Genomic DNA, 26,635 nt, shown 5'->3' with positions numbered 1-26,635 from the left:
CCTTTTTCATTTTCCACTGTTCATAGTTGTTGTTCCACAGAGGATGTATTTATAAAGCATTTGTAAGTATACATTGTCATGTTTGTTTGTTTTGTAGTTTGTATTTTTCTGTTTTTTCTAAATTTTTTATTTTAAATTGCATCAGTCTCCTGTTTGATAAATTCTTATGTTTAACAACCATGCCTAGTTTTAACCATATGTTCGTAGAAACTAATATGAAAATTTTTCTTCATTTGAGGTGGTATAACTCAATTGAAATTTAATTGAATGTCTTATAATTTCTAGCTTTATACTTGATATATGACTTTGAACAAATTAATTTAACTTATATTCTTCAGGTTCCCCTTTTATAAAAGAAATCATTATTAGTCATTTGCCTCACAAAATGATTTTGAGGAGTAACAAAAGAGAATAGAATGCCTTTTTTCCTAAATTATATTAGGCTCTGTCCCAGTTATCAGCTCAATATTTCTGGTTTGGTTCAGCCTTATTGCCTTTCACTTTAGATAGGAGTTAAGGAACTAGGGAAATATGAAAGAATGAATGAAAAGGCATTTATCAAGTGCATCTTATGTGCCAGGCACTGTCCTGAGTTGTAGGGATGCAAATACAAAAGCAAAGGCAGTCCTTGCCTTCAGAGAGCTTTTCTACTGGGGAAGTTGCATAAAGATGGGAGTGGAAGCCCAGGTTGGGTACATGGTTAGGAAAGTTAAAGGGATGATGTGCTGACAAGGGAATAGAAAGGAGAGTAGATGAGGGAATAGATTAGCATATAGTGATTTGATTCTGGTTCTGGAACTGAATCTTGTCAGAGGAGGAAACTGCTAGACACAAGGTTGAGGGTTGAGAGGTTAAAGGATATGTGTGTAGCAGGACATGAGAAATGTAAAATATGATGGAACACAGATGTGGCAGGTTTTGTGAGGGATTTGAGAGAAGTCCTATTTTTAATATTATGAAATATTTTCTGACTGTAATGTCTCAGAAGATGAGTGTGAGCGCAGCCAGTTGGTGAAATGGAGAGAGCACTGGCCCTGGTGTCAGGAGGACCTGAGTTCAAATCCTGCCTTAGACACTTAATAATTAGCTAGTTGTGTGACCTTGGACAAGTCACTTAACCTCCTGCCTTGCAAAAACTTAAAAAAAAAAGATGAGTGTGTAGTGGAGAGAGGGTTGTACTTAAGAGTCAGGAACCAGACCCTGGGTTACAGTTCTACTTCTGACACTTGACTAGCTGTGGGACCAGGGGTAGTCATTTAATCTTTTTCAGCTTTAGTTTCCTCATCTCTAAAATGGTAAAAGAAATATTGCCTGTTTCTCTGCCTCACTGGATTGTACAAGGATTAGAGGAATGTACCTAAAGCAGTTTTCAAACCCTAAAATACTATGATATCAATGAAATCTACATTATTGTAGATAGCAAATTAAACTTGAAAATAAATTTTTCTCACCTGTAGAGGTAAGTCTGTGAGCTTTAGTGATAACTAAAGTTGTTTTGTCGCTTTACTGAGACTTTCACTGACATGATTCCAATTTATCTCTTAATCTTCTAGTTTCTTCTTTCCAATTTATCCATAGTTACCACATTATGGGCAAAATCTTATTCACTTTTCCTTGTCATAATTCAGAATTCTTCAACCGCTTAATATTTTGAACTCTGAGCATCTCTTCTCAGACTAGGATTTCCATTATAACATCATTTGCTCATGTTCCTTCATTCCTGCTGAAATGATTCTTCATTTGCATCATCATCTCAACCACTCTCTTCTCCCCACCCTCTTCCAAGAAATTGGTTATCAATTTCAACAATATTCTCAATAGCTTTCTAAAATCCTTTACTCACCCTAATCTTGTACAGGGCCTGCTATTTCAACTGCCAATCTTTGGTAATTTTTACCATCAACGTGTTTTATTTCTATTCAGAGGAATAGAGCATTGCTTAGAGCAAGTTATTAAATCATGTGGATTGAAATCTGCAAAGTCATTCACACTGTTACTCAAAGATCCTTTTATGCATCTTTTTTCAATTAAAAATGGAAAAATAACCTTTATTTAGCATAGAAAACAATACATGAGTTTATGGGATTTACTATCCTGATTTTTCCTAAAAACTTCTACAACAAAAACTGTAACTCTACTAAAGTTTTCCAAATGTGTGTTCCAACAGGAAATAGATATTTATGGTTTGGCAATTACAGTGACATAGACTATTTCAGATTAAAATTCATTTACTTACAACTCTATAGTGAAAATCTTGCCCATATTAATCTTTGATCCACTTTCAGTAGATGTAGAAATATATAATTTGAATTATACTCATATTTAATGCAAATGTCCAGTAAGCATAATAAATGAGTGAGTTTTTTTTATTGTTGTTTTGTTTTTTTCAAAGGATCTCGTCAACTCATAAAAGTAGTTTTTAGGAATGCTTTATTTTATTTATGGTGTTTAATCAAAAGATGATCCTCTTGAAAATAAAAGTCAAGGGATCTAGGGCCTGATATAAATAATTTCAACTATTTACAACATATTCAATTAATACTTCTCATCACAAAGATCCCAAGAATGAATGTGGGGGCAAACACTATTTAATTGAGTGATAGCATCTATGTTTATTTCAGACATGGACTTGAATCCTTAGCATATGTCTTTGTCAAGGGAATTAGAAAACTAAGGTCAAATTTGCTGCTCCTTGTTTATAAAGGACCATGGTTTCTCCCTGCTGTCCATGAATCCTAGAAAATAAACTGCCTCAATTATTGCTTATTCAAAATTACATTTTTATATAGCTATTTAGTACCTGATAAATAAAAACAACTACAAGTAATTTATTTTTGAAAATTATTTAACATGAAATTATACAAATAAAATTTGATAAACATCAATCCATATTTGTCATAACACAGATAGCAAAGGACAAAGCAAAAACAAGAAAACTGAATTGACTTCTATGTACAGTTAGTCACTGTTGTGTCATGTATATTAAAAAGTCTTTTTAAAAATAGTCAGCCAGGGGCGGAACCAAGATGGCAACAAGAACAGATCTTGTCTTAGGTGCTCTCTCATAAAACTTATAAGCTAAGGACTCTAACAAAATTTTCAAGAGACAGAACCCGGGGTTGGAGGGGCAGCCTGCCAGAAGGGTGGCCCGCCAGAGCAAAAGAACTTCAGCCTCCTGGAGGCAGCCCCAGGGCACTGAGAGCTGGGCTCAAAGCAGCAGGGGGGTTTCCTGAGCTACGCATCGGTGAGTATCAGGCACAAATTGGGGGAACAGCCGGGGAACCTCTGCCAGAGTGAGCACATGAAGCCCAGACCTCAGGGCACACAGAGAGCAGCATGGCCGGAGCTAGTAAGCAAGAGCCCCCAGGGCATGAGCCCATTGAGTTGAGGGAGGGGAGTGAAGAGAGAGAGAGAGAGAGAGAGAGAGAGAGAGAGAGACTGCCGAGCTGTGTCCTCTACCCCTGGAACAGGACTCTGGGGCTCTGACCACATTCAGATCCCATAGAACAGCAGGGGCCCCCTCCACCTCAGCCCCGTGGCCGAGGTGGGGGGCGTATATGGTCATTCACAGACAAGGAGGGAGGACAGAGCCTCACACACTGAGACCCTTGTGGGAATGTCCCAAAAGCTCAGGAAGCACTCCAAAACCAGGCTCAGGCTGGGAAAATGAGCAAGCAGAGAAACAAGAACACCGTTGAGAAATATTTTTCCAAGATGAGGAAGCACAAGCTCCTGCATCTAAAGACTCCAAGAAAAACAGAAATTGGGCTTAGGCTATGACAGAGCTCAAAAAAGACTTTGAAAATCAAATGAGGGAGTTAGAAGAAAAACTGGGAAAAGAAAGGAGACAGATGCAGGAAAAACATGAAAATGAAGTCAGCAGCCTAGTCAAGGAAATCCAAAAAAATGCTGAAGAAAATAGCATGCTAAAGACTAGCTTGGGTCAAATGGATAAAACAGTTCAAAAAGTTATTGAGGAGAAGAATGCTTTAAAAAGCAAAATTGGCCAGATGGAAAAAGAGATAAGAAACCGCCCTGAGGAGAACAAATCCTTCAGACAAAGAATAGAACTCAGGGAGATTGATGAATTTACGAGAAACCAGGACTCAATACTTCAAAACCAAAAAAATGAAAAATTAGAAGAAAATGTGAAACATCTCATTGAAAAAACAACTGATATGGAAAGCAGACTTAGGAAAGATAATTTAAAAATTATTGGAATACCTGAAAGTCATGATCAGGACACAATTTTCAAAGAATTACTACAGGAAAATTTCCCTGATATCCTAGAAGTAGAGGGCAAAATAGAAATGGAGAGAATCCACCGATCCCCCCAAGAAAGAGATCCCAAAAAACCAACCCCTAGGAATATTATAGCCAAATTCCAGAACTACCAAATCAAAGAGAAAATATTACAAGCAGCCAGAATGACACAGTTCAAATATCATGGAGCTCCAGTCAGGATCACACAGGACTTAGCAGCAACTACATTAAAAGCTCGTAGGGCTTGGAATATAATATACCGGAAGACAAAAGAGCTTAGAATGCAGCCAAGAATCCACTACCCAGCAAGGCTGAATGTCCTTTTCCAGGGAAAAAGATGGACTTTCAGTGAACCAGGGGAATTTCAAATGTTCCTGTTGGAATGGCCAGAGCTGAACAGAAGGTTTGATCTTCAGATACAGGACTCAGGTGAAGCATGGAAATTGGAGGAGAGGGGGAAAATATGAGGGACTTGATGATGAACTGCATGTATTCCTGCATAGAAAAATGACACTGATAATATTCATAAGGACCTTCTCAGTTAATAGAGCAGGTAGAGGGAGCTTTTATAGTTGAAGCACAGGAGAAAGCTGAATTTGAAGATAAAATATGGTGTAAAAATGGAGTCAATAGAAAAAAGGGAAATGTAATGGGAGAAAGAAAAAGAGGGGGAATAGACCAAGATATTTCATATCATAAAATTTTTCTTTATTACAATGAGCTATTGCAATGATATGGAAGGGGGGAAGGCAAAAGGGGAATGAGGGAATCTTTGCTCTCATCAGAGATGGTTAGGAGAGGAATCAGCCTATATACTCAATGGGGTATAGGTATCTGGAGTAAGAAGGAGGGGGGAGCAGGGGGAAGGGGTGGGGATGTGAGTGATGGAAGAGAGAATGGACCATGGGGGGAGAGTGGTCAGATATAACACATTTTCTTTTTTACTTCTTGCAAGGGGCTGGGATTGGAAGGCCTGTCCAGGACCATAGGGCCAGGTGGATGCTGGGCCTAAGAGGTGGTATGGGGGCTCAGGGCCTCTTGACCCCAGAGCCAGGGATCTGTCTGCTGTGCCATTCAGCTACCCTACAGCAGAGTCAGAGTGAAAGGAGAGAGAAATAGAGTACATGGTAGTGGAGAAATATGAAAGGAGGAAGTTGCGATCAGCAATGGCAACTGTGGAAAAATATGGAAGTAACTTTTGTGATGGACTTATCATAAAGAATGAGATCCACCCATGACAGAGTTGTTGGTGTTGGAACACAGACTCAAGCACATTTATTATTATTATTATTATTTTTTGGGGGGGGTTCAGGGCAAATGGGGCTGGGTGACCTGCCTGGGGCCACATAGCAGGGTGATCGTTGGGTGTCTGAGGCCGGATTTGGACCCTGGTGCTCCTGGCTCAAGGGCCAATGCTCTGTCCGCCACCCAGCCACCCCTACTATTATTACTCTTTTATTTTATTTTGGGTCTTTTTTTTTCTTTTTTTTTTGGTTTTTGCAGGGCAGTGGGGTTCGGGTGGCTTGCATGTCACACAGCTGGGTGATTGTTGGGTGTATGGGGCCAGATGTGAGCTCAGGTGCTCATGGCTCCAGGGCTGGTGCTCTGTGCATTGCGCCACCTGGCCATACCTACAATTATTACTATTATTTTTTTAATTTTAATTTTTTTTCTCTCCCCTTTACTTTATCGCTCAAGTGAGTCTATATTTATGGGGGGGTATTTTGTTTTCTCTTAAACAAGAATATTTTATTAATGTATAAAAACATTAATTGTACAAAATGAGCATAAATATTAAATAAAAAGAAAAAAAGAAAAAAATAGCCCAGATCACTATCTGAGAACTCTCTTCATTAATTGTCAGTCCTGCAAGATGGGCTACTGTAGCACCTGCATCTGTTTTCTCCATGTTCTCCTTTAATATAGTTGGTAATTGTTTTGGTGATCCCACACATGCTTTGTTGACCTTGGCATGATTTCTACTCCCACCTCCTCTGACAGTTGGAGCACCACTCTCTCCTTTCTATTGTTTCTGTTGCTGTCTATATACCTTTTGGGGCTAAGCAACTTTGATTTTACTCTTCCCAAAACCAATCTGATGATATCTGTTTCCTAATCATTTCTTTACTTTCTAAATTTTAACTGTATTTGTAATAAAGCAGAATTCACCTTTTTCATTTGGTTTTGTTCCATAGAAAGTTCAATATTCTCAGTCTTTCCAAATGTTCCTAAATATTCTTTGATTTGTTCTTCAGCTGTATCTGGGCTGAGGCCACCAACAGATACTTTTTTTGGCGGGGGGGGGGGGTCGGCTTCTTTCCTTTTAAAGTTTTAATCCTTTGAGGGTCTATCAATGTGTCATCCTTCTAGTGTACTTTAAATTTCAAGATTTTATCAACAATGGTAATATCTTTGAAAAGCACAAATCCGAATCCCTTCAATCTTCCCATAATATCTGTTTTAATTTTTTAAGTCTACAACCTCTCTGAAACAAGATAGATATTTAGTGAGGTCCTTCTTGCTCATACCCCAACTAAGCCCTGCAGTAGATATTTTGATAATTCTGTTGGTTCTTGCTCATGTTTATTTGAATTCCTTGACAAACTTCTTCCTGGTGCTGTACTCATTCACATCCTCCATGACCTCAGGACTGTCAGCAGGGACAGTGCATTGTATGGAGCCAGATACAAAATGGCAGCAGAAAAGAGCTATGTCTCTCTCTCTCTCTCTTTCTCTCTCTCTCTCTCTCTCTCTCTCTCTCTCTCTCTCTCTCTCTCTCTGCAAGGCAATGAGGTTAAGTGGCTTGCCCAAGGCCACACAGGTAATTATTAAGTGACTGAGGCCAGATTTGAACTCAGGTACTCTTGACTCCAGGACCGGTGCTCTATCCACTGCACCACCTAGTCATCCCCTATGCATCCCTTTTTTAAAATCTGTTTCTATCTTTTCATTTTCTCACTATTTAAGCCCTTAAAATTCTATTTTCACCACTACACTAGAACTGTTCTCTCAGATCATTAGTCATTTCATAATTGGCTTTTTTTCATCTTCATTCCCTTTGAGCTTTCTGCAACAATTGATTTCTTGGTTTTCATCACTGTGTATTATCCTAGTTCGTATTTTCTCATCTTTCTGATGCCTTTTTCACTGTCATCTCTTTGTCTCCTTGCTTCTAGAGTGGTTGTTCCTTTAGGTTCTGTCTCCAGGCTTCTTTTATTCCAGTTCTCCACTACTTCAGAGCTCACATTCATTAAGACCACTTCAACCTTTGCCTCCATGACAATAATTTCCAGATCTTTTTCTCTAGTTTCAAACATTCTCTTAAGTTCTACCTACACATTTCCTGACATTTCTCTCAGGATATCCTATTTTCATCTCAAACTTAAAATGCACAAATCATCATCTTTAACCCTAAACACAGTTCCTCCTCCTGAATTTTTTGTTTCTGATATTAGCATTACCATTTGCCCACACACCTCAACACAAAACTGTGGGATCATCTTTGACTTCTCCCTCTTCATAGCCTCCTTTACCATTGAGTTATTTGCCAATGAGATCTCCCCACCCCCAACAAGGCTTTTTTTTTCCTTAAAAAAAAACAAACAAAAAATAAAAACCAAAACAAAGACCCAAAACTGGACAATCTCTACTCTAATACATGATTTTAATTCCATCTTACCTGCACTATTACACTAGCTTCCTAAGGTATGTCCACTATTAGAGTTTCTTCTTCCCAATCCAAAACAAGAAATATTTATTAAGTGTTACTGGGGGCTAGGAACTATGTGTAAGTTAGGGAAACAAAGACAAAAAAGAAACAATCTCTGCCCTCCAGTTGCTTGCATTCTACTGGAAGGTGGTAATATATCAACAGATAAGTAAGTGTATACATGATTATTTGATGGGAGAGAGAGAACCCTACTAAATTGAAAGATTAAAAAACTCCTCATAAGCAGTGCTCCATGAGCTGAACCTCAAAAGATGAGAGTGAGAGGGTGGATAGACCACTGACTCCGGAAGATCTGAATTCAAATCTGATCTCTGATGCTTGATATTCACTTATCTGTGTGACCTTGAGCAAGTCACTTAACCCCATTGCCTAGCTAAAAAAAATGAGTTTTAAAGAGTCAGAGGTGAGGATCAAATAGTCAGTCAATAAATATTTAGTGCATACTGTCCCAAGGAAGTGTTCTAAGTGTGCCCTCAAAGAGCTCATATTCTTTTTTTGTTTTGTTTTGTTTTTGCAAGGCAAACGGGGTTAAGTGGCTTGCCCAAGGCCACACAGCTAGGTAATTATTAAGTGTCTGAGACCGGATTTGAATCCAGGTACTTCTGACTCCAGGGCTGGTGCTTTATCCACTGTGCCACCTAGCCTCCCCTAAAGAGCTCATATTCTAATAGGAAGGAGTATATTCAAGGTTTAGCAAGTAAAAAGGCCCAGAAGTAGAATGCTGAGTTTGGGGAACAGCAAATGAGCTAATTAAAGGAATAATATAAAATATATTCCCATAATGGTTGCCTAAAAACAGATTGTGAAAAGCTTTAAATGTACATTTGAGGGGGCAGCCAGATGGTACAGTGGATAGAGTGCCAGCCCTGGAGTCAGGAAGACCTAAGTTCAAATCTGGCCTTAGACATTTAATAATTAACTGTGTGACCTTGAGCAAGTCACTTAACCCCATTGCCTTGCAAAACCAAAAAAAAGTATGCAATTTTAAAAAAATTTTAATATATTGATTTTTTTCCAACTACATGCAAAGAATTTTCAGCATTCATTTTTTTTAAGTTTCTTTCTTTTTTTTTTTGCAAGGCAATGACGTTAAGTGGCTTGCCCAAGGCCACACAGCTAGGTAATTATTATTAAGTGTTTGAGGCCAGATTTGAACTCAGGTACTCCTGACTCCAGGGCCAGTGCTCTATCCACTGTACTACCTAGCTGCCCCAGCATTCATTTTTTTGTAAGGTTTTGAGTTCCACATTTTTCTACCTCCCTCCTCCCATCATAACTTCTTTATTCTGAACTTAAACCAAATCAAATTGAATGTTTGCATATACAGACTTGAAAAGGAAGGAAAGATTATGCATAAAGCTATGAATCTCTTATTATATTCAACACACTTACTTTCCTTTTAGAATATACAGAAAAAAATCCATCATGTAATTTCAAAGCAATACTGCCTGTCTTTGATTATATCTGTTCTTTTACTGTTGTTGGCATTAAAAAAATTGTTTATCTGACTTCCTTTTCTTTTTTCTTTTCTTTATTGTTTTGGATACCTTATCCCTATCCTCTCTTTCCTACCTCTTCCCCTAAATTGAAAAAAAACTCACAAGGAAAATAAAAATCTTTTAACAAATATTCATAGTTTAGCAAAACAAAGTTCCACATTGACCTTGTCTTATTCTACATTTTGAATCAATCATCTCTATCAGGATATGGATACCATTCTTCATCATTAGTTCTTTGGAATTTTATTGATCAAAATTATGAAAACTACTTAGAGAGCCTTGTGAATTTTAGAGTAGAAAAAAGAAAAACAAATCTGATAGTAAGTTCATGTGAAAAATGATATGGGAGTGATATTGTGAGCAGAGAGAAGGGAACAGATGCAAGATATGTGGTAATGGTAGAATCATAAGTCTTAGAAACATTGGATCATGGGAGATGATTATGAAGAATGATTTATTAATCTAGGTAACTGAAAGAATGACAGAAATGCATGCAACAGAAATAGGGAAGATTAGAGGAGGAATAAGTTGAGGAGAAGATATTGAATTCCATTTTTGTCAAGTTTAGTTTGAGATACTCATTGGAGGGCTATTTAGAATGACCAAGAAGTAATTATTGATATGGGACTTGAGATGAGGAGAAAAATTAGAGGTGAATATGTAGATCTGGGAGTCATCTGCATAGAGAAATTGAAAAGATACTGTGAAGAAAGAATTGACAAGATTTGGCCACTGATTTTAGATATATGGATGAAGAAGGAAAAGCTAAAGATGGCTTTGAGTCTACCAACTTATTGATAGAAAATATGGTGATGTTTCCAAATGAAATAGAGAAGATTAGAAGAAGCATAATAATTTGGGGGAAATTATAATAAATTCTATTTTAAACAGATGTACTGGAAGCAGTTAATAATATCAGACTAATTATAACTGGATATGTAGATTCAGTCATCTCTTTAGAGATGATGATTGAGATCATGGGAGCTCATGAGATCAATAAACTAGAGGATGTAGAGTCAATAAGTGAAATCAGTATTTAATTTAAAACAAGTTAAATGGTTTGTAAATCTAATTAATTCAATTTAAAGTGTCACTCTTTCACACTCACATATCCTCACATACCCACACATACACACACAAACTTGGAAAGGCTTAAGAATTCTGGTCAATGCAATGATCCATTATATTTCCAAAGGACCTGTGATGAAACATACACCTCCTGAGAGAGTTGATGGAAGTGCTGGTCTTTGGTGGTATTTAGCCACACAACAGCATGCCCTTGGTGGTAATGGAGAACTGTAATATAACACTAAATATCTCTTTTTAAAGCACCCACTTCTTCAGAGGAATAGGAGGAGGTGTCTATATATATCTTTTTGGGGGACCACTTTTACATAAAACTGTTACCTTCTTGAAGGAAGTGACCAATTCTTACCCATCTTATGTTCAGTATAGTCTCCAGTTCAATCAGTCTCTTGAATTCAATATTTATTGACCCTATTCACAAAGAATTTCTTTTATGTTAATAATGGTGGAATAATTGCAAAATCTACCTGTTGCAAAACTCTAAATCATGGTTTTGAATCTTAGTCATATAAGAACATATAAAAAAAATAGACCATACCAAATTACAAATTGGTAGAATCTTTTTGAAGAACAATTTATTCTGTTAAAGTTAGAGAAATAATACTTTTGGACTCAGTAATTTCAGTGTTGGAAATTCAACTGAAGAATACGATGCAAAAACATACCCAAAGTTCATTCTTCTCTTCACCCTACCTACCTGGGCAAGAAAGTTCACATCAATTGGATTCATTTCTAAGAATCTAAACTCCACAGAGATCAGGTTTGCTCTCTAGCTTTTACCTTCACTCCAGGCTAATCCCTAAAAATCCAAGGAAATCCCTAAATAAAAAAAAAGATTAGATATGGCTCATATCTAGGATCTCCTCCTACAAAGACTCTCATATCCTATGTGGGTATTGGGTATGGGAAGCTTTTTATTTCCTTCACCAAAGAAACTGTATAAGATGTCAAGGACACATAACCATGCATAAACTCAGGAAATAAAGAACATTCAAACAGCTCATTGTACTCATTCCTCACCTTGTGTAGAATTGTTAAAAAAAAAAGTCATTGATGAGCAAAAGGACTACCCTTGGAGCCAGAAGAGACTTATCTGTAACTAGGGATAATAATAATAAATACCTCACAGAATAAGGATCAAAGGAGACAACATGTAAAAACTTTTGCATGCCTTAAAACACTATATAAATGCTAGTTATTGTTATTGTTACTATTATTATTATTACTAGAAATACAATTAAATAGCAAAGAGATACTTATGAAACACTGAAACTGTGAGAATGAAGAGTTTAAAGAGTTAAGCAGAGAGAATAGCTGAATTATTTCCCATTCCATAGAATTTTATTTGCCTATATTATACATTTTAAGTAACAGCCAACTTCCTTAATGATTTTTAAATACCCTAAATGTCTTTCTACACTCATACAGGACTAATTGGTCCATTTGCAGATCTTTCACTCTTCCTGGAAATGGGTCAGTTTTCTCATATGAGCTATAACAACTATGCTTGCAAAAGTTGAAATTAGAGAATAGGTATTGACAATGTTATGTAAATTAATAATTAAATGATGTTATTTTCATCATTTAGCCAGGTGAAACAGACAAAGAAGATCAAGGGGATTCTACAACTCATCGAATCCCCCAAATGGTAGTCAAGAAACCCTTGCGAGATTTTATTGGGCTAGAAGAGTGTGACAAGACTACCCGGGAAGCCATGCTAAATTTTAGCTTCTTCGTCACCATTGGAGATATGGATGAGGCTTTCAAATCCATCAAGCTCATCAAAAAGTAAGGAATATTTTCACTAAAATTTTGAAAGATAGTGTAGATACCTTTTGAGAACCTTTCATTTCTTTCCTTTTTAATCAAATTGAAAATGATTAACTCTTTTGTTAAAGTTTCTTCAAAATATATTTTATAATTTTGTCACTGTGAAATTCCATTGAGATTAGTAGAATGCCAGGACATGCCTAGTACATTCTGTTGCACAGAAAGGGGGTTCTATTTAAACACATCTGGTGGTAGGAAACAGATGAACAAAGCTCTTTTGACTCTTCAGTGCTCAGATCATCACATCTTATTTATTTTGATTTATTTAAAAGTTTTTGAATATTTTTCTAGATAAATGTCTTGCAGTTGTTATACACCAGAAAATATTTAGATCTCTGGTCAAATATTACAAATAAATACCAATCCCTGATAATAAATAGCAAAACAAAAGTAATTAAAAATGATTAAATTTGCCCTGTACTCCAAAGGGATTTATAAACTTCGGCAGAACAACTTTCTGTCAGTACCCAGAAGAATTTGGAATTTGTTATCAGAAATTGGCAAATCTTATTATCTGAGAAATGAAAGGTCATCATTAATAACAGAACTACAGTAGACAAATTTGAATGAAATAAAGTCATTTGGAAATGAAATCGAATACCCTCTATAAGAATAATTCTATAGACTATGAAGCACCTTTTGAAAAAAATCATATGAATTATAATCTTTTTTTCTCCTAATTTCTTTTGTCCCCAACTGCTTTGTAGGAATTGGGGGGAGGGGACTAGTTTTTTTACATTGGCAACACTAACAAGATTTTCTTGTTTAATTTGCTGGGAAAGCAGTAAGTGACTTAATGGCATAGTCTTGTCCTACCTTGTAATACTTTATTCATTTAATGTAAGCATAGTAATATTAGATTGTTTGTAACCACATAGCTATTTTTTAACCTTAATGCTCATTACAATAGCTCATATACAAGAATAATAACAAAAATGGTATAATGTCTTAGATATTCTATTTTTTTCACTGCAACTAATTTTAAAGAAAAAACTTTTATGGAATATAAGTCCAGTAGATATTTGTCGAGATCTATCAGTATTTATCCAGGTACTAATGGGAAGTTGTCAAAATAATCATATGCTCTGGTGTACCCTTTTGTGTGGTAGGGATATAAGAGATGTTTGAAAATATTTTTATCGATATATGTTTTTTGATATATATTTTTCTATGGTAAAATATGATGAATTATATTTCTTTTAAAATCAAAAATTCTGCTATATCCTAAAATATGAGATTCTGCTTGTTCATTTCTTTTTAACAGTAGACCCAAAAAGAATATCCTATGCTAAATAACCTTGAAAGATTTTTCTGTAAGATATATATTTTATTCACTTAAATGAAAAGGTTCATGTAGTAATGGTAGGCACTTCAGAGCCTATGCGAATTTGGAATAATGGAGGCTTAAATTTCAGAAGTCTTTTATTCACTCATAATAGAAACAATACTAGGTTTTAACAGCCTTCATATATTTAGCAAGATGATTTTCTTGCCCGTTATGTTGACAGGTAGTATTAAGGTTTCTTGTACCCACTGACAGATAAACTGGTGAATAAACTAAAACATCTTAGAAAAGGTGATTACCATTATTAACTTATAGTATCACTGTTGTATTGTTATGGATAACTTAAACTTTGGAGCCAACTCATATAATTTTAAACATATGTAATACAATTATAAATAGCTATAAAATATAGTTTATTGGGAGTTTTTTGATGTTTCAATTTTTAAAAAGCAAAATAGTTTAATCTTCCGGTCATCAAAACATATCATCAAAGAACCACTCAGTTTTCATATTCTTTGCCAACCCATGCTTTGAAATCTCATTTGCATAGAAAATATAAAGGAGATATCATCCTCACATATTTCCAGTCAGCTTTCTAGAACATTATTTTGGACCCACAAAAGTGACAAAATAATACAAGCTCAGTTCATTTTTACCCATATAATTGTATGGAGAAAATTAAATTTTAAAAAGACATTTCAGCTTGTTCATCTTTTATTTTAACTTAAAAAAAAATAGGAGCCAATGACAAAGTTCCATAAGAAAACCTTAACCATTTGATTGTAAATGCCACATTAAATATATTTCTCTGACATGTTTTAAGTCTTTTTGGGTGTTCAGCATTCCCAAAATTGAGGCCTTACCAGGACTGAGGTATGACCTTTGTCAGAATAAATTAATCTAAAAACTAAGATGGAGAATAAAGTGGCTTCACTTTATACATTTGTCTACTTATATCACAAATTTTGACTTGCTGATACATTTGAAAAATATGGGCTATGAACTCATGTGACATGGTAAAATTTTTATCACTGTACAAAAGTAGGGATGGGGCATATAATCTATTTATATATAATATACATATTATTTATGTTTATCATACATATGTATATAGCTGTAACCCATAAAATTAATAATAAAAAACCACTTCACAAGTTGTGAAAATGACTTTGTAATGTCCATCAATTTCTACCGTATTAAATTATCGCATGTATGCATAGACAATATCCTGATGTAAATCATTGTCACTCCATCTACTAACTTTCAGCATGGAGACTCCACATAATCATTTTCTAGCCCACGACGAAATCGAGCAGTTAAGGTGCGACTGATAACAATAACACGAGGTGCCATACAGTCATCTCTTCTGTGAAGAATATTCCAGATAAGGATGGCAGCTGCTAGGGTAGCCAAAAGACAAGCTCCAATGTTCAGGTAGCAAGACCAGGACAAGTTGGTATAGGGACCAATTCGGTAAAAAGTCACTAGGCCAATGACCAAAACAAAGCCTGCAAAAAAACCAATATATATTTCATACAATATTATTTACAAAATTTAGAAAAATTAAAATTTTTAATTTGGCATATAAGTAAAAATGTAAGTTCTCTAATTTCATTTCCCAACCTTCTATCTTTTTATAATTAATTATATTGCATGGTTAGCCTATAATTTACAATTATTTTACATTACTACCCTTTTACATTCCAGGAAAATTAACTTCTAGCTGAATTCTCTAAACTTGACATTCTCTTGTGCTTTATTGCTTTTACATAAGTCATTCTCCTTTCAATTTAATGTAAGTTTTCAAAATGCTTTACATCTCATTTGATTCTCACAACAATCCTATGAAGTAGGTACTATGGGTATTATTCCCTTCATTTTACCAATGAGGAAACTGATAATAAGACTAAGTGATTTATCCATGATCACACAACTAGGAAAATTAAGAGGAACAATTCAAACCCAGATCTTCCTGATTTCAAGTCTAGAACTCTCTTCAGTAAGTGTCACTGCCTCTCAGTTGTTAAGCATTTCCTGCCTAACAGGAATGCTCTGAGAAAGGCAAAAAATGAGAGTTTATCTTATTCTAAGAGGATGCAACTTGTACACAGCTAAGTAGATACAAAATATGTACATGTGTCTCCTCTCCACTCCAAGGTAATCTTTCTCCTCTTTCAGAATCTAACTCAGGTTTCTGTCTCTGCTTTCTTTCTGTCTGTCTTACTGTTTCTCTCTACCTCTATTTCTCTGTTTCTCTGTCTCTTTGTCTCTCTGTCTCTGTCTCTCTTTCTCTGACTCTGCTCGCCTGGGTATTTAGCTGTTTGCTTATTAATGTACTTACAGCCCACCTTTCCTTCTTTCAGACTCCTTTCACAATTCTTCCCTTCTGAATTTCAGCCAAACTCAGCTTCTAGATGTTCTAGCTAAACTTAACATCTCATTTCTTGCTTTTCTGTGCTATTACAAAAGCCATTTTACCCATTTTAGGATGCAGGCTGTTTTAATATAGGAACTATTTATTTTTGTGTTTGTGTTTGTATTCCCACTCAATACATTACACAGTACTTTACATACAGTGTATTCTTAATAATTGGTTGTTGAATTTCATTGGAATTTTGTGTAGCCTTGGAATTAGATAGATCTATCATAATTTAAAAGGATGACTGGTAAGATAGGTTTGAGAGCATATCTTTAAAAGGGAATGGGAATGGCTAGAGCCACACTATGTGTAATTCATAAATCAGGCCATGAAAAACATCTGTCTCTGTTATACTTTATGCTGATGCTATTAGTAGTGCTTGTTAATTGGAATTGAATTGAGGCCTTTTGAGTTAGACATCACATTTAGAGGACTGAGAGTGAGGGGAGTATGCTACAGGCCAATTTTCTTGTTTTGGGTGAATATTTCTACTCTCACTTATAAACAAAAACATGTCACTCATGTACTTCCCCTGTCTTCTTTCCCTGCTTTTTCTTTCTTTTTTCTTCTTCTTCCTAAAGAATCAAGATGCTAAAGAGCTGGTAGTTTCGCCTCTTCTAGCATTCCCCCCTTCTTTTCCTTTTCCCTTTTACCCCCTCACTCTGATTTCTGGGTTCCTGTGCTGCAGCCCAAGGATGCTTAAGTCTCCAGTGAGTGGAAATACATATTGAATGCTAAGGATAACCAAAAGTGCTTCTGAAAAGAGCCACATTCCTGTCCATAGGAAGACCGTAAGCTATATTTAGCAAGTGTTAAGGCTGGATTTGAACCAAGGTCCTTTGATGTTGCCTGTAATAATAATGAGACTAATAATAGTTGATATTTATAAAGTGCTTTAAGGTTTACAAACATGGGGCAGCTAGGTATCTGTGGATAGAGAACTGGACCTGAGTTCAAATCCAGCCTGTCACTTAATAATTACCTAGCTGTGTAACCTTGGGCAAGTCACTTAATGCCATTGCCTTGCAAAAAAAACCCAAAATGTTACAAAACATTTCATATGAACTCATTTAAACAACAGCCCATGCTACAGGTTTTATTATCCTTATTTTATAAATGAGGAGATAGCCTATGAGACCAAGTAAAGTAAATCTTTTTGTTTGTTTTTTGTGTGGGGCAGTGGGGTTAAGTGACTTGCCTAAGGTCACACATCTAGTAAGTATTAAGTGTCTCAGATTGGATTGGAGTCAGGTCCTCCTGACTCCAGGACCAGTGCTCTATCCACTGAGTCACCTAGTTAACTTCTAAGTAAAGTAAATCTGCATAAAAGACCTGCAGATAGAAGACAAGTGTCATGTCCTTACTTGTTTAGGCTAAAAAATACCACTTCCTTCAAGAAATCCCTATATGGCATGGTGTTCAGGATCCACTATCCTGGTCAGCTTTCTCTGCATATTCTTCAATTTATAAAGGTCTTTTCCAAAGTTTAGCAGCTAAAACTGAATGCAATATTCCAGATGTCCACTGACCAAGAACTATAAGCTCTCTCAATTTGTATGCCACAATTATATTACTTTATTCTAACTACATTAAATATCTGACTGACATATTGAACTGTAGGCTTTTGATTATTGAAATTGATAGGTTTTCCATAAACTATTTCCCCTGTCAGTAGCAGATGACAAACCAACAATCATTTACTCAAGTTCATTTGATACTTTAAAATGTAAGTTTATCTAAGCCTAATGAATTGTATTAAGAGCAGCTAAGTGTTTTCTCATTATATTTTCATGTCTCTTCACTTTTAATTTCCTGTTAAACAGTTTTGTACATTCTATACTAAAGAACATTCCTAAAGAAGAAAAATTAGGGTTGAGTAGTTCTCCCTTCCCTTTGTTATACATTATTATCATCTCACTCATTCTGAAGAGTATTCTTGTACATTCTCTGATCTTCTTGTTGCCCCAGCATGACTTTTTTAAAAACCACTTTTGGTTATCTTTAGCACATTGAGCAGTTGAACATTTTTTATATTACTCTTAGAAAGGGTAGCTAGGTGGTGCAGTGGATAGGGCACTGACCCTGGAGTCAGGAGGACAGAAGTTCGAATCTAGTCTCATATACTTTTACACTTAGTAGCTTTGTGACCTTGGGCAAGTCAATTAACTGATTGTTTCATATCCAGGACCATCTCCAGTCATCCTTATTCATATCTGGCCCAGTGGCTCTGGAGGAGAAAATGAAGCTGGTGAATTAGCACAGCAGCCCCTCACTCAAATTCTATGCACATGTTTGTCATGGCATTATCTTCATAGTCTTCTTCAGGAATGAAGGACAAGCATCATCTTCACCTATCCTTGTCTTTCTCTTTTTATCACCTTTCAAATTAATCTTTTAAAAATTTGAGGTAGTTGTTGAATTTTCTAGAACAGTAGTACATCAGTACATCAGTATTTTAATGTAATTTTTTTCCTCATCAGGATACTTTCTATTAATCATCAGTTGTTGAGTAGAATGCTGGACCTTGATTCCTTTTGCTTCAGTTTCCTCAACTATAAGATAGGAATAACAATAGCACCTACCTTCCAAGGTTGTGTGAGATTCATATGAACTGATACTTTCAAGAAGCTGCTTGCAAGCAGGACTTGGCAACCATTTAATGCCATGTCAATGCTTATTCTGTCTACCCTTCCTCTCATAATCAAAACTGTGTTTTCTAGAGCATCCCATTTCCCTTGAGCTGTCTTCTCCAAAATAACTTGAGGTCACAGGAAACTACCTAGCCTTTCTCTGAATCTTTTGAAATTTATTATTCTGGGTTTTTTTTAGGTTTTTGCAAGGCAAATGGGGTTAAGTGGCTTGCCCAAGGCCACACAGCTAGGTAATTATTAAGTGTCTGAGGCCAGATTTGAACTCAGGTACTCCTGACTCCAGGGTCAGCACTCTATCCACTGCACCACCTAGCCACCCCCAAATTTATTATTCTTAAAAATATTTCGGGGCGGCTAGGTGGTGTAGTGGATAAAGCACCGGCCTTGGAGTCAGGAGTACCTGGGTTCAAATCCGGTCTCGGACACTTAATAATTACCTAGCTGTGTGGCCTTGGGCAAGCCACTTAACCCCATTTGCCTTGCAAAAACCTAAAAAAAAAATATTTCATTGGTACTCTTTTTTTCTCATTGACTTCCCCAGTCCTGACCCTCATAGAGGCCTTTCTTGTAATTAGGAAGAACATACCATAAGTGAAACAAATAAATACATTGGTCACAGTCAACACTAGATGATTCATCCCACACCTTTAGTAGAGCAAAAGGACTCTGAGAAGCCAGAGGACCTAAATTGAAATCTTACTAGTATGATTTTGAGCAAGACACTTAATTTCTCCGGGTCTCAGTTTCCTCAATTCTAAAATGAAGAGGTTGTACTATAAAAGATCTGAGGTATGTTCTAGTTATATCATCCTATGACTATATCTATCCTCTTCTAAGAGGTAGGCACAGCCATGCCTCACTTCAGTTCAGTTGAAAGTTAGGACATTACCCTTCTGATGTCAATGGTCCTCTTTGAGAATGAAAGATAAGAACAACAAGTGGTAGGAGATGTGGTTCACCATCGGGCCTATGAAGCCATGACTGATCATTAAATTGATCAGTTTCAAGTCCATTCCTCCAAACTTTAGACTAAATGAAAAAACAGTTCCTATGCCCATTGCCCTTTATGAGAATTCTAATTTTAGTCATTGCAAATAGCTTAGAGTTTTCTTTCTGTATTCTAACCAAAAACACAAATTGTTATCCAGAAATTCAGAGATTCAAATAAAAGAAACAATTTTTTCCCTATTAAGCTCCTATTAATATATTTGCTACATTAGTCTTCTTGAATTTGTAATATGAACATAGAGATTAGACTTTTTTTTCTTTCATCAGCTCTTGATATTTTTAGAATATTACATTACTAATTATTCCTCAAAATGTAGTGTTCTTGTCAGATAAAGCTGCTAGCTTTGGACGATAATCAGAAATTGAATACAAGTTAGAACCACTAAGGGAAAATTTTGACTTCCTTAAACACACCCAGCAACATCCTGGCATCTTTACTTAGAGGATCTTCCTGGAAATATGAATCAATCACCTTACTTCTCACCTGGATAGAGAATTGCACAAAGCTTCTGCCTTGCACAGATAATGATGACTCATTTCTGTATCACTTCCTGATAGTGTTGTCTCAGGTCCTTACATACATATACTAGGGAGAGCTTGTAAGAGTTAGTGAATAGTGTTGCCTTTTCTATGTGAAAAGCTTATGAGCATTTCTTTTTTATTAGAGTAAATTTATTATTTCTCCAAGTTTTTATTTACTGACTAAAGTAGATACAGTTCTGGAGTTTCTCTGTACTGATGATGAGTGCTAGTACAAGGGGGTAATGCCATATTATTATGAGTCATAACATGCATATTCTTTTTTCTTTTAGTTTAGTTTAGTTTTTTTTGTTTGTTTTTTGCAAGGCAATAAGGTTTAAGTGGCTTGCCCAAGGCCACAAAGCTAGGTAATTATTAAGTGTCTGAGGCCGGATTTGAACCCAGGTACTCCTGACTCCAGGGCCGGTGCTCTATCCACTGCGCCACCTAGCCATCCCAACATGCATATTCTTTAGATGGATTTCCTCCAAATTTTAAACTTTGTAGTATGGCTGAATGTGTCAACTTTTTAGCTACCATACGCTATGGAAGTGAGAAAATAGATAGACATGGTAGCCTAACTATAGTCAAGCAATAGTCCCAAGTAAAGAATGAAACATGGAAGTTATTAATTTGAATTTCTATTAAAAATCATTCTACAACACTTTATTTTTCTAAATAGAAACACACTAATTTTTTCCTGCCTATAAAACATGCTTTCTATCTGTTATAGAAACTTGTGATTAATATATTATATGAATGAAATCTTAGCATCACCAGTAGATGAATAAAGAAAGGGTCTGAAGATAACAAATAACTTTAATTTGACAGTTGTTAGCATTGAATTATAAAAACTTGAATCTAGCCCTGTCCTGGGTTGGAGTTTTCATGGAAAAATTAAGATAAATTTGTAGGAAAGAAACACTAAAAAAAAGTTGAAATGTCTTGATTTCAGATTCTTCAATAAACCAATTTTTATTAGCACCTACTTTTAGTTGCTTAGGTTTTTTGGTAGAAACAAAGAAACAGTTTCAGGAGAGTAGTGACTACTACTGCTAATATAAAACAAGGATAAAGAAGTAAGACAATAACTATAGATTATACCCAGAGTGAATAATAATTACTCTTCACATTTGCATAGTATTAAGAAGTTTATAAAATGCTTGCTTACAATTACACTGTTGAACAAGCAGTGTCAGTATTATTATTATTATTCCCATTTTTCAGATGAGAAATATGAAGCTCAGTGTTCAGTGACTTGCCCAAAGTTGTAGAGCTAGCAAGTATCATAGCTGAAATTAGAATTCAACTCCAATGCCAAATATGGCATTGGAGAGAAAAAAGGAGTGAGAGGGAGCAGCAGGGTAAATCAGAGTGTTATTTTGTTTCCAGAATAGGAAGATTTGTGTATGTTTGAAAGCGCAAGGGAAAAAAAGTAATAAGAGAAATAGAAGATACTGAAGATGCTAATGGAGAGAAGGGTACAATTCATAGGGCAGGATCCTGAAGGAGGGAGCAGGGTATGGAGGATGAGAGCACAGATGGAGGACTTAATCTTAGTATAAGAGAAAGGAGGAAAAATGGCTCTGGATGTAACCTGTAGTTACATTGGTACAGGAAACTTCCAGATGAGGAAACTACCTCAACCAATGTCAGCCAACCCCTTCCCTGCATGTGATTAGTCTTGGACCGTTGCCTGGAGCAGAGGTGTCAAACTCAGCCTTTAACACTACAAGAAGATAGCCAGAGCCGGATTAAAATGTAATTGGGAAATGTTTAACAAAATAAATAAAAATACAATATGACATAAAGTTAATATGGGCTTCTATGTCAGTATGTGGGCAGCATATTGATCAATGTCTATTAGAATTTGACCCCATGAGCCTGGAGCAGTGGGCAAATGACTTACTTAGGGCCACTTAGCTAGTGGATGTCTTGCCCATTTCATGGTCACCTCTACACTATACTGTGCTTCCTCTCAGTGAGAGCAGTATCTCAGATTTTGGAGACTAGGACAGGCTATTTTGTTACTACTTTAAACATTATAATCTAATTATTAGTGTGTAGCATTTTGTATTTTTAGCCAAGTCAAATGAAACAGGCACACATTGCCTCCACTTCACAGAAAACAATCATCTTTCATTTACTGTGTGTGAAAAAAATAGATATGTGGATACTCTGATTAGAAGAATACGGTTTATTCCTAGAACATATTTAAAACCTAAAAGTTATCTGTGAGTAGCTACATACATTCTAAACAGATTTTAAAAAGTGATAGGATTGTGGATCAATTATATATGTAGTGTCTGGCAAATTAGACCCTTCTATAAATCAAATTTCTATTCTAATGCATCAACTTCCTCAAAAAATAATTATTGAAAATATATATATTACGAGGTGGCTTGGTGGCACAGTGGATAAAGCACCGGCCCTGGAGTCAGGAGTACCTGGGTTCAAATCCGGTCTCAGACACTTAATAATTACCTAGCTGTGTGGCCTTGGGCAAGCCACTTAACCCCGTTTGCCTTGCAAAAACCTAAATACATATAAATATATATATATATATATATATATATATATATATATACATATATATGATAAAAGATCTGTGATTTCATCTTTTTGAATGTTTTCTTCACCTATGCACAGAACTAGGGCTAGACAATTGGTATTTTGCCACAGAGTACCAAAATTAGAGGGTGCAAATAGTGTAAATAAATGATTTTGAAAAGTCTACAATTTTAGAATGTTTAAATTTTCATTTTGAAAGAACTTGCACTTCTTCAGCTGCATAGAAAGTAGTTAGCAAAAATAGTGAGTTAAAACAGGAAGCTCCCAGATGCCTGCACCCTCTCCCACCCACTAGACAATCTCCTTTTCTCTCCTGGCCCGTGCTCTTCCCTATCTGCATGCAGCCTGCTGAGAGATTGGTGTCCTTTCTCCTCCCACTAGGGGGCTTGTGTTTTTGTTTTTTTTCCCCTGACTTGTTTATTTCAGGCTACTTACCTGAGATGTCAAAATAACTAATTAGAGTTCTGTCTATCTAGAATTCTAGTTATTACCCTCTATATCTTAGCAGAAAGTCTTCATGAATTGCTTTAGTTAAAAAAGGTAGTAACTAGTGGTCAACCTTTTGATGATAACTCATGCAAACTTGGTTAGACTGATAACAGGCACATTTTTTCATCACTGTTTCCCCATAGTCAGGTCTTCACTAAAGTCCTCTTTCCCAAGTTTCACTGTAGTAGTGAGAGGACCTTGGTTTTATTGAAGGTCAAGCTTTAGTAGTTCTACCATACTGTTTATGTATTATATATTGTGAATGTTAAATCACAATTACAGCTATTTTTAGCAGTCTGGAAGTAATGTATGTATTTTTTTTGTTTTGAATTATATGTGGAACACGCTTAAAACCCACACAGAGCATCTATATAATAACTGATAAAAATTTAAAATACAGATAATACAGTGATAGGATTGTGGATCAAATATATATATAGTATTTAACATATGTAAGATTTTTTTTAAGTAAGTTTCTACTCTTCTGAATCATCTTGCTCAAAAAATACTTAATGAAAAATCTATGGGGAAAAAAAGAAAAGACCAAAGGGCTATAAACTGTTCAAACCCTTTGATCCAGCAATACCACTATGAGGTCTGTATCCCAAAGAAATCATAAAAAAGGGAAAAGGACCCACATGTACAAAAAATTTATAGCAGCTCTTTTTGTAGTGGGAAAGAATTAGAAATTGAGGGGATGTCTATCAGTTGAGGAAGATTTGAGCTGAATAAACTGTGGTATATGAATGTGATGGAATACTATTGTTCTGTATGAAATCAAGAGCAAGCACATTTCAGAAAAACCTCGAAAGTCTTATATGAAATGATGGTGAGTGAAGTCAGCAAAATCTGATCCTTGTATACCTTAACAGCAACATTATATATTGATAAACCATTATAGATTTAGTTCTTCTCAGCAATACAATGATCAAAGACAATTCTAAAAGACTTATGATGGAAAAATGCCATCCACACCCAGAGAAAGAACTATGGTGCCTGAATGTAGATCAAAGCATACTATTTTCACTTTTTTTAAAATTTGTTTTACATTTTTTTCTTTCTTATGCTTTTCCCCTTTTGTTCTGCTTGTTCTTGCACCACATGATTAATATGAAAATGTTTAATATGATTGTATATGTTTAACCTATATCAGATTACTAGCTGTCATGGAGAGGAGGGAGGTAGAAAAAAGTGAAATTCAAAATCTTACAACAAATGAATGTTGAAAACTATTTTACATGTAACTGAAAAAAAATAAAATTAAAAAATAATAAAATAAAATAAAGTGTCTATACAGATGATAGTGAATACTCAATTCAGAACTTCTTAAGTTCTTTCCTTTTTTCATCTGAATTTCACGGATTTTGCCTTATATCTCTCTGTCCATTATTCTCCACAATGTCTAGCATATGGTTGGGCAAATAGAGAAAGCTCTACAAATTCCTATTAAACAGAAAATAAAAATAAATAATTTGTGCCACGTAGGACCTTATAACTTGGAAGTCTTTTCAGAGGATACTATCAAAATTCTAAGATACCCTTATGTTTTGATTATTTAATTATATAAAGTATACCCTATTGTTATAAATCTATTTTGTCTATTAGATATACCCAGGCATTGTATAATTACTCTCCACTCTTTGTTTCCCTACCCAATAATAGTCAATTCATGAACACTTAATCACCAAATCTCCCCCTCATCCACACCCACCCTTACACCAATCTTCCATTGCAGTTGACACTCCTGTTCTTCCAGTGGGTTGGGAAAGTAAATTCCTGATGGGAGATTTGCTACACAGAAGCCTCTTCCCTGCCTCCTTTTTTCTATTCCCATCTTCTGGAGGAAGGTATGAGAGGTGATATTTCACCTTTGGTGACCTTTTCTACTCTCCTTGCTAGTTATGGTATTTCTTCTATTTCAATGGTAGGATGTGGAAAAGGGTTTGAGAGCTAGCCGGAAAATAAAAGATAAAAGGATTGAGAGCAGAGAAAAATATGAAGAGAAGGGGAAAAGGAAGAAAAGAGCCATCAGTAAGTGACAGATGATAAGAGGGTTGTTGAAGGGAGGAAGGAAGAACATGAAGCATAAGGTTTTCCCACTCTTCTCTCCTTAAGGGAATAAGAATTCATTGACTCTGTTGTGTTGTCTTCTACAACTGGGTTGCTGCTTTTCCTCAAAGGTTGTAGTGTGCACTGAAAGGGAGTTTGGTCTCTCTTGGTTGTTGGGTCAGATGTGCTGATCAAAAAACTGCAGCCAAGTACCAAGGAATACTGGGCTATTGTGTGAGTCATTTGGTTCTTTAGAAAAGTATATGCAAAAAACTTTTAAAACTTTGATTTTAAACATTACACGTATACCCACATAGCCTAATTTTCTTTAGAATGAAGAAAAAAATCTCATGGATTATTTGAATTAACACTTAATATTTATGTCACTTTAAATGTGTCTTAGTTTATATGGCTAAGTATTATTTACATAAGTATGTATATGGCTAAGTATTATTTTTCATTTAACATCATCAAGCATTTAAAATGTAATAAGGCAGTATCTTTCAGACTTTGCTCATTTGTAAACCTTTAAAGCATGGGTCTTCATTGTGTCAGCTTGCTTTTATTAATATTTTGATAACTATATTTCAGGAGAGTTTACTTTGTAATCCTGTATTTTATGTTAAGCATTTAAAAACATTATCCTGAGAAGAATATGTCCTTAGATTTCACCAAACTGCCAAAAGGGTTTGTAACCCACACACAAAAATTAAGTACTTGATGTAGAGCTATTTCAAAGTAGAATTGACAGCCTCACAAGAATAATAATGATAATAACAATCGTTAATATTTCTGCAGTACATACTCTGTGCCAAGCACTGTAAAATATTATCTCATTTTATCCTCACAACAACCTTTGAGGTAGGTACTATTTTGATACTCATTTTACAGTTGAAGAAACTGAGGCTCAAGGTCACACTCTTCCTAATTCAACACTTTATCCACTTCACCACTTAACTGCCTTCAAAGTTAATAGGTTCCCTCTCTAGAAATCTTCTTAGGAGACTGGATCACTAGTCAAATATATTAAAGAGGAGATTGTTGTTTTTAGATAGACTTTAAGATCCCTTGCAGCTCTTAAGATTCAATGATTCAATGACTTATACAATAGGGGCTCAGATAAAAGGAGTGAATGTGGGCTGGACTAATTAGGGAAAGATTTATGTTAACTAGGTCTCCATTTGAGTCTTGAAGAATGTTTTAATAAGATGGAGAGGGGCAGGAGGACCTAAGAGG

General features: G+C 35.6%; 2 protein-coding genes and 1 pseudogene across 4 annotated transcripts in view; 1 reads left to right on the top strand and 2 right to left on the bottom strand.

Annotated features, from left to right (window-relative positions):
* IFT140 (intraflagellar transport 140) overlaps window positions 1–26,635 on the top strand; it is a 211,361-nt gene that overhangs the window by 109,002 nt on the left and 75,724 nt on the right. For both annotated transcript variants that reach the window (XM_074197165.1, XM_074197166.1), the window contains one exon: window positions 12,167–12,366. In XM_074197165.1, the coding sequence (XP_074053266.1) occupies window positions 12,167–12,366 (200 nt within the window). The remainder of the gene's footprint in view (window positions 1–12,166; window positions 12,367–26,635) is intronic.
* On the bottom strand, window positions 648–6,992 carry LOC141495069 (heterogeneous nuclear ribonucleoprotein D-like pseudogene; annotated as a pseudogene).
* TMEM204 (transmembrane protein 204) overlaps window positions 7,863–26,635 on the bottom strand; it is a 56,934-nt gene continuing 38,161 nt past the window's right edge. For both annotated transcript variants that reach the window (XM_074197173.1, XM_074197172.1), the window contains exon 4: window positions 7,863–15,201. In XM_074197173.1, coding sequence (XP_074053274.1) covers window positions 14,957–15,201 — 245 coding nt within the window. In that variant the 3' untranslated portion in view covers window positions 7,863–14,956. The remainder of the gene's footprint in view (window positions 15,202–26,635) is intronic.

Source organism: Macrotis lagotis, chromosome 8 (genome assembly GCF_037893015.1).
Source record: "Macrotis lagotis isolate mMagLag1 chromosome 8, bilby.v1.9.chrom.fasta, whole genome shotgun sequence".
NCBI lineage: Eukaryota > Metazoa > Chordata > Mammalia > Peramelemorphia > Peramelidae > Macrotis > Macrotis lagotis.
This window is presented reverse-complemented; position numbering and strand designations above follow the sequence as displayed.